This window comes from Rhipicephalus microplus, unplaced genomic scaffold (assembly GCF_043290135.1).
Source record: "Rhipicephalus microplus isolate Deutch F79 unplaced genomic scaffold, USDA_Rmic scaffold_21, whole genome shotgun sequence".
In the NCBI taxonomy this organism is placed as follows: Eukaryota; Metazoa; Arthropoda; class Arachnida; order Ixodida; family Ixodidae; genus Rhipicephalus; species Rhipicephalus microplus.
In genome coordinates this window covers 5,321,365-5,330,244 of record NW_027464594.1, presented here as the reverse complement: position 1 = coordinate 5,330,244, position 8,880 = coordinate 5,321,365, and the positions used below count along the sequence as shown (strand labels likewise).

The 8,880-nt window shown below is 44.5% G+C and overlaps 1 protein-coding gene across 1 annotated transcript; it reads left to right on the top strand.

The window, feature by feature from the left end:
* The first annotated feature begins 7,549 nt into the window (after positions 1-7,549).
* LOC142785398 (hemoglobin-3-like) lies at positions 7,550-8,002 on the top strand. Its single transcript, XM_075883879.1, has one exon. It carries the CDS (start codon positions 7,550-7,552, stop codon positions 8,000-8,002), a length of 453 nt encoding a protein of 150 aa, XP_075739994.1.
* Positions 8,003-8,880: the final 878 nt, after the last annotated feature.

The following is an 8,880-nucleotide window of genomic DNA, read 5'->3' as shown; positions in this document are numbered from 1 at the left end:
CCGAGCATTGGGTTTGGGGGATTAAATGCCTTAGGGAAACGTGAAGATTTGATAACAGAGACTCGACGAAAATGACTTGGGGTCTTTTATAACGAAACCACGGGCGCTGAAAGAAAGAAACTGGATGTTGGATGAAAACTGTCTGTGACCAGAAGAAGGGTGCATCGTAAAGTTTTAAAAATGTTTGCACAGTAAGCTGTTGAAATCTAGCATCAAGTGGAATGATTCTAGCTTCCAAATAAAGCACGCTATTCGCGACACACCTAGGTAGCCCGAGACACAGCTGCAGAGCTTGCCTTTCTAGCAATATAAGAGGTCTTAATTTGTACTCAGCACTTCCAGAAAACATAACGCAGCCAAACTCCAGAATTGGGCGTACGTAAAGTTTGTATATCATAAGTAACGTATCCCTGCGCATCCCTGACTTCCTATTGCAAAACCGGCGGAGCAATCCTACGGCGCTTTCTGCTTTACGGGTGTTTGATTCTATTTGTTGCTGCCAATTTAAATTGTCCACGTAAACAATACCAAGATATTTTAGCGCTGTTACTTGTGGAGTCGAATCATTTCGATAATGCAGTGAAAGAAATACTAGAACGGATAGAGGGAATACAAGCAGAGCACATTTGCTAACATTAAGTGAAAAAGACAGCCCGCAAAGCCATACCTCAAGCTCACTCAAATATGACTGTAAGATTTGATACAAACTATTGATATCTCGGGATGACGAGAAAAAAGCAATATCATCGGCGTTGACGTAAAGAGGAACATTTTATGAACGGGAATAGATGATAATAATATGTTAAATAAAAGAGGTGACAGGACTGATCCTTGCGGAAGACCTCTTGTTTGCTTATATAAAGCCGAAGTAATTCCCTCGTGGCAACAAAAGAATTGTCTCTCAAAGAAAAACTCCTGAATCCAAGATATAATGTACTTGGGAACCTCACAGTCCACTAATCTTGAATTTAATGTACTGTATTCCACACTATCGTAGGCTTTTGCGATATCAACGTGACTAATGCAGAAAGCTCACCAGATACTTTTTCAAGGCGAATTCGGCTTTCCAAATCAACATGAGCCGACCATATAGAGCACCCCTGTCTAAATCCTACTTGCCTTGGTGAAAGGATGTCCTGACGAGCGATGAATTCACTGAGCCTTCTATGAAGAATTCTTTCAATTATTTTAACTAGGTTTGAAGTAAGCGAAATTGGCCGAATGTTATCAAGGACATATCCAAGGCTTGGATTTTTTCGCAGCAACACAACTTTAGCAATTTTCCATGCGCTTGGAATTCATGCGTGCTGTAAGGAGCAGTTAACAATATTCAAAAGCTCCTCGGGATGGGAATAAATATCAATTTAATCATAGAGTTTGTGATCTGGTCTGGACCGGGAGCCGCTTGCTTTACAGTTAGTATGACATCTGCCAGTTCAGCCATAGTGACCTCCCGAAAGTCTGAGGTTGCGCTTTTTAATGTCACAGGTCTCAAGCATGACGAAGCGAAACGCGCTTGAAGTCCTTTCGCGATGCCCTCTAACAAATATGCTGTCTCTTTAGGAGACAGCACTACTGAATGCGAATATGCTGGTACCGGCGTCGATTTTTGGTTCCGGAGAAACCTGTACAGGGCAGATCTTTTATCAGGTTTTGATAAACGCGAATGTAAGTCAGAATTGTGTTTATCTTTAGCTATTGCAACTGTACGTTTAAATAGCGCTGCGTAGAATTTATAGTCAATCCAATTTTTCGGAGTATGGTTGTGGCGTAAACGTTTCCAAGCAGCCTTACGTCGCCTATACGCAAGCGTACAATCTTCATTCCACCAAGCTGAATTTGACGGAGTGCTGCCGTACTTAACAGTAAACTCTGCCGGCTGGACAGAGTCACTTAGACACTCTACGACTGAAGCAGCTCTTTGCTGTCCGACGCGTCCTCTCAATGACGAGAGCGCGGAGTTTAAAACAGTTTTATAAATTTTATAGTTGGTGAACCGTTGTTGCTGGATAGCAGAGGTAAGTTGTGGTAGCATGATTTCATAGGTAATTGGTACATGATCATTACTCGTCCCATTATCAAACGTTTCCCACGATGAAATAATAAACTGGCCACACGAAAATGTTAGGTCTAATGTTGATGAGCTTATCCCGCGTAGAAACGTAACTTGTCCAGAGTTATGACACCGAAAATTATTATCCTGCAACCAATTCCACAATCTTTTGCCACAACCATCTGTTTTAAGCCCCCAAAAAGTGTGATGCGAGTTAAAGTTCCCAGCCAATAAAATTAAATTTGACGAAGAATTCTTGATAACACAATCTAGGTGATCTGTGCGTCTTACTCCATTCGGAAAGTACGCATTAATCACTGTAATCCTGTTGGAGTCAGGTAACAAACAATCTATTCCTAACAATTCACAATCCAGACAAATATGTTTAAAAGTTACAGTAACATGATGACACAATAATCTACCTCCTCTACCTGGCCGATCCAGTCTAAAAGTTTGAAAATATTTCAGAGTAAATGTTTGGTTTACTGAAAGCCAAGACTCTTGAAGTAAAATTATATTAGGATTTGTTTGCTGTATGAGATAAATAAGATCTGTGTAAGCGGAAGATACGGAACGACAATTCCACTGAAGAACTTTTACAGGCGCTATGATGGACTTAATATAGTTGACTCTACTGCAGAATGCAAAACGTCCTGTTCATTGTTGGTATCAGTAACAACTTTTTTTGATTTTGACATTGACAAACTGGTTGGAGACAATGGAGCATTGCGTCGTTTATGAGTGATATTACGGAGCCTCATGTCACCAAACGACCCACTGGGCCCCACGGGGGTCGGCGACTGAGTGCTGACGAGCGTTTCAGGGGGTAACATCTTCTTGACGCTGATTATTTTGTTCAATGTCGGGGTGCTCAGCTTCACCATGGACCGTGACAGTGTGTGCAGCGAAGGAGGGAATAAGGCTGTTTAACCTGGCGGCGAGCATCTCGGTCAGACCTTCAGCAAAGGTGTTGAAAAGCCGTTCTATAATCATCGGCATGGCCTTATCTATCGCTGCCGACACTGCGTAAGCGACCGTCGCTTCAATTGACCCACATTGGCGTGACGTAGCAGCAGCGTACCCCACTTTGCGCTTTTTAATGAAGGAAGTTGCCTCAGACCGAGAACAACGGCGTTTCTCCATTATATCTAGAATTTGTGTTTCACGTTCTCGAGCAGGGCAGCTATTGTCCGTGTCTGTGTGTGCTCCATCACATATGCAACACCTGCAGTTGTCTACCTGACAATTTGATGCGGCATGTGCCCCACCGCAATTCGCACATCTCAATGAGAACCTGCAAGCATTAGCGCTATGTCCAAATCGCCAGCAGTTACGGCATTGCAGTGGGCGAAGTGTCAATGCCTCTACATGGAATAGATAACGCCAGGCCTTCAGTTCAGAGGGGCGTGTCAGACCAGCAAAGGTAACAATGACGCTTTCAGTAGGGACTCGCGTATCACCTACATGTCTGGTGCATCTGTAGACAGATGTCACGCCAGCCGGAGAGACCATCTTTAAGAATGCTTCAGGACAAATGTTAGTTGGAACACCACGAACAATGCCCTTCACGCAAGCAAGATGAGGGGGGATAAACGCACGAACAGCAATGCACGCAAATCTCGTGGCGGCCAGTAAGTCTGTTAAGCATTGAATATTTGAAGACCTGCATAGTATGCCAGTCTTGCCGAAACGCCTCACCTCCGAGATGTCCAGAAAATGACCGCTTATGTTGTGAAGTTCTTCTTGGAACACCTCCGTTTCACTCAACCGAATGGTTCCACCATCAGTGGGCACGAGCGCGACAGGCAAACTGCTTACGCCGTTCTTGAGGAAACACTCGAGTGGTACCGATTCAGCAGGGCGACTGGCCGACCAGGGCGAGCCCTGGCCGGGGCCGGAGACCGGCATTGATGGCTCCTGAAAAGTCAGCAAAAAGAAATTCTACCGCTAATAAAGAACCAAAGGTGATGCGTGTGGCCAATCCCTTTCACAGCCGTGCAATCGAAAGCGCCAACTACTGCAGGAACGATCGCCTTCCTCACGAAATCTCTACTTCTTCTCTACCCGCCTGCCGCTGGTCTCAAGCGTCAGTCAAAGGGCCCCCAATGATTGAGGAGGAAGAGAAAGTCTTCTACACAGTATAAAGGGTCAACAAAACGGTTTTACCGGTAAACGCGTTCTCTCAGAATAATTCTCAGAATAATCTTTCAGAATAATTCAAATACATGAACCACTACAGATTGCAGCATTGCTGTGAGTAGCCTGCCCTCCGCAAAGTGGATACCTCTCACGAGTATGCTACGCGCCTACAGCAACAGATAACGGAGTATTCCGCAATTATTCCCCGCAGATTTAGGGTAATGCACTATTACTCCGATGACGAAGGCAGCTACATCCGTGGTCACGTATAATTCGAAATGAAACAGCCATCAAGCTTCGCCGCATTGCTGTGTCCCTCAATATGGCCACCAACGCCACCGCTCACTCACTCGCACGTGAAACACTCTTTCGAACATTTCAGACAAACTCCGACATCAAGAAAATTCAATTCCAAAACCATGTTTCTATGAACCAAGCAAGTTGAAGCAGCAGAAGAGAAACCTACAGTATGAATCTGGCAGTATTTCCCAAACAATCACTCTATGAGCACCATTGACTTCAGACTATTCGGTTCAGATAAACCTGTAGAATGCAAGCACTCAATCGAGCACTATGGCGGTTGACACTTAGTAGCACTACCATGAATAGACAATTGCAATCATCGGGCTGACTACATTGTCGATCGGCGAGCGACACGCGTGCCGTTAGCATTACAAGAAGATCTTTCCAACAAGGTTTCCTTGATTTTAAAACATCAAGTGGAGAACTTAGAACATTTGCCCGAAACTCGAAGCAGGGTTTTTCTGTCAGCGATTTCCAGCTATCAGCCGGCCATTTTGACTAACACAAGGTGAAAGGTCGGCTACTCCTAAATTAATCTCGAGAAATAAAAGCCGAGTCCTTCGAGGCTATCCAGCTTCTCTCCACTATGCTATTCGCGCCAACTCCTCGGGAATTCCGTACATTTAATCCGAATCTCAGCTAACATGACACATCAACTGCGCCTAAGGCTACTAGGAATGATTCTCTCGAGAGCAAGAGAGGCTAACGTATCGTCATTAAGAGAAATGGATAGGACAGTATCTTGACCTCCATATGGCTAGATATCATCAGTCACACTTCCAACCGAAGTCGAATGGTTGATTAAGCTGTAGATTTGCAAGGTGACAGCAAAAAGCCCATGTTCTTTAGCCTCTGACGGCTGCAGCGCAGGCACTACGTAATCGCGATACGCTTGTGTGGTTTTTCTCCAAGACACGAGGACAGAGCACTCAAGGGGCCTATTGAAACGTTATGAATCACCTAAAGACGCCTGCTGTACCCATGGTGGGGAACGATGTTGAAAATGTAATAAACGCAGCCAGCCAGTGAAGGTAAAGAAGAAGTAACTTACGTTCGATCTTAGCACTGATGGCTTCTGGCTGATTCTTTTGCGTCAGGTAACCCCTCAGCATCCATTGACATTTTGTACATATAATTGTCTGGCCTTCTCGTCACATAGCACAATATTTTGATTCCAAGGTAATCGCCAAATTTAAATCGGTCTAAACTTTTTGAGGAGTTTCACAATCACTGCAATATATAGGCTCGTGTGTACGATAGGTCTGGCAAGGTTGGTGGCGTAGCAGTTACCTAGTTAAAAAGCCCAAGAAAACAATCCTGGTTAGTTATGGCACAAGTTGCAAGCTTTACAAGCATCTGGACATAGCAAAGAGGATTTGTGAAGATAGTGAAATACACTGAAAACAAGTAAATCCGCGCATTGCGAGGTGCTGACCAATTTGTCTAAGATAGTGCTGAGCATGCAGATATCATACGTAGACGAAGAACAGCCCCAGGTGTGGTTTTACTGCACGAGATGAGTCACCAAGCACTATACATCGTCCGTGGTAACGTCTTTTTCATAGCTTTGCAGTTCTTGTGCATCTAATGACATCAACTTCATGCTGTTACAATCATTTTTAGCTCGGTAAAGCAATGAAGGTATGCCTTTCCTATGATCATCAAATGTAGGAATGAAATTGACCTGCTTGGCGGTTACCGGAGTGGGAATGGGATCAATTTTTTTCATCCCAACGAATAGAAAGCAATGGAATGACGCCAAGTTGCTATTCCCCGCAATTAATTTGGGTTAGAATGAAGGTGGTCATCCCGCAACACTGCTGTCGACTAACGCTGTTAGCGTCCTCGACAAGATATTTAACCTATCATGCACAGTGGTAACAGTTGTGCGTGCAATTAAGCTCCTTTCACGATGACGATTAGGAGTGGCCACCAAATGACACGTGCACAAGGCCGATATGGTCCTCTTGTAAGGTAATTTATATTCTTTCATTAGCTTTGAAATCATCTAATACCCATGATACAAAGCTTGAATATAGTACATTTCTCATTCATATTTTGCTGTTTTTCTAAATTTTGGGGTTGAGACAACACAAGGAAACAGCTTCATGGTGGAGAAGAATCCGATGAACCGTGCAACAAATGTCGTAACTCCAATTTTTTTCTTGAAACGCATATTTGTGGTCTTGGCTTACTTCTTAGCGCTTCTATTTACAACTTGTTGTCGTACAGAGCCCCTAAGTTTTGGGCAAGACGCAGCATTATTTTGTGTGCGCCACACATATTCAGTCAAGAAACAGAAGATTACGCCTTGTTGCCAACGACTACTGAACTTACCCGGTGTTATTTTGTTACCTTTTTTTTTCGGTGGCTTTCGGACTATTTTACCTATTTCACTTTTTTTCATTGCTTTTAAGTGCTACCTTTTTTATGTTGCATAATGTTTACGTCTCTTTGTACATTTGGCAATGTCACTCTTGGCCACACTCATCACTCATTTTTCATCAGGAGACAAAAAAAATTATTTTATGCCTTCGCCACCGTGTGCGTTATCATTTGGTAAATTATAATCATTTCATTGATCTCCGGATATTTTAGTACCTTCATACCTTTCATGTTATATTTCAAGTTACCAGCTTGTACCACGGCCCTGACCGGTTAAATTCGTGAAATTTCACACTTCAGGGCTTGCCTTACATTAAATAATGAATCAATATCTAAAATTTGTCTTGATAATAATATATATACTTGATCCTAGAAAGACACGTTCATAAGTAGCTTCCAAACAATTTCAATTTACGTTAATTGTCAATAAATAAAAAGCTTCTCAGCCCTTAGTTATTGAAATTTCTACTCGTTAGGTTGTAGCCTACCCTAATGATCATTCGCTCAAGCCGTGCGCGAGCGAATAATAAACAGCTGCACCCACGGAGGTCTGTTTACCGCTTACCCGGTAAAAGAAGAAGCAGACGATGACGCGCTCGCTGCCGCCAATCGCCATCAATGCCTGAGAATACTAAGGGCTGCAGAGGCGTTTCGACGTCACATGGACTGATGGGTGACGGGCCGTGCAAGACGGGCGAGCTGCCGAACACGGTATCGGGCTTGAAGGAGAACGAAAAGAATCTCATCGAGAGCACTTGGCGCGACTTCTGCAGCAACAACCATGAGTACGGCCTCCTCCACTTCCTCTCGCTATTCGTGAGGCATCCCGAGTACCTGCCCATGTTCCGCGATTTCCGCGCCAAGCACCCGGCGTTGAGCGCGCACGGTTGCGTCATCGGCTACCACCTGACGTCTATGGTGGACAACATCCTCGACCTGGCCACCTTCGAGGTGCTGGTACGCCACAACGCGACCCAACACTTTCGCCGCCATGGCGTCAGGCAGCGTCACTTCGAGGTGATTGTGATAGACGTTCTCCAGGCCGAGGAAAAACGCCTGATGACGCTCACCACCGTTTGTGCTTGGGAGAAGTTCTTGTCGGTGAGCATTTTGAGGCTGTAGAAGCACAGAAGCGAAATTATGTACACTTAGATATTCCAACAACCATACTTTCGCTTTCTGTGTTAATGAATTTTTTAAGCGTTGCAAGCTTATGTGTGTAATCGACATGTTTACGTTTTGCCATTGTGACACTTTCTTAGATGCAGCAGCTATGGTAACGTTAGCGTTAGTTATGTTCAATATGCCCTTTCAGTCACGGCATACACAACTGTGTGCGCGAACTTCGCAGGTGCGTTGCAGGGGGCGTGTTTCTTCTGAGGCCCGAAACTCAATGTGCACATTACTGTAGGCTTTCTGAGTGGACAAGTACCAGTGATTTTATTTTGTTTGGTGCGCATAATTGCAGGAAATCACTTCGATGAAGACACTACTATGTTGCACGACCTTTCGGTTTGCTGCATTCGAGAACCAACGGGAAAGGCTTTTTAAATACACAGAATTTTATATTCGCAGCTACGTGAAATGCGTCCTCGGCCGCCCCACTGCACATGCTCTCTTCTCGTGTCTCGTGCCGCATGCTTGAATCTTGTGCTAATTGTGGCTCCCTCTCTCTCTACCTCTCGCCTCGCAAGCCCGACGCAGGCAACGTCTGCAAGTGAAAACCGGCTGCTCACGCTGCGCAACTGGTCACTTGCCACTACCTATATATGCAGGTACTAGATCGCACATCAGCGTCCCACCAGTCGCGCAAGGCAACACTTCTACTTCATTTATTAGGTAAAATAATAAAGAATAAATTAAGATTAGGCATTTTCGAACCGTACCATAATGCACTACGTTCAGGCGAACAAACTCCACTTTCCGGCGCATTTGCTCGAATGCCCATCCTTCCCCCTTCCTCTTGGGAAGAAGTGGGTGGCTTTTTTTCCCCATCAAAA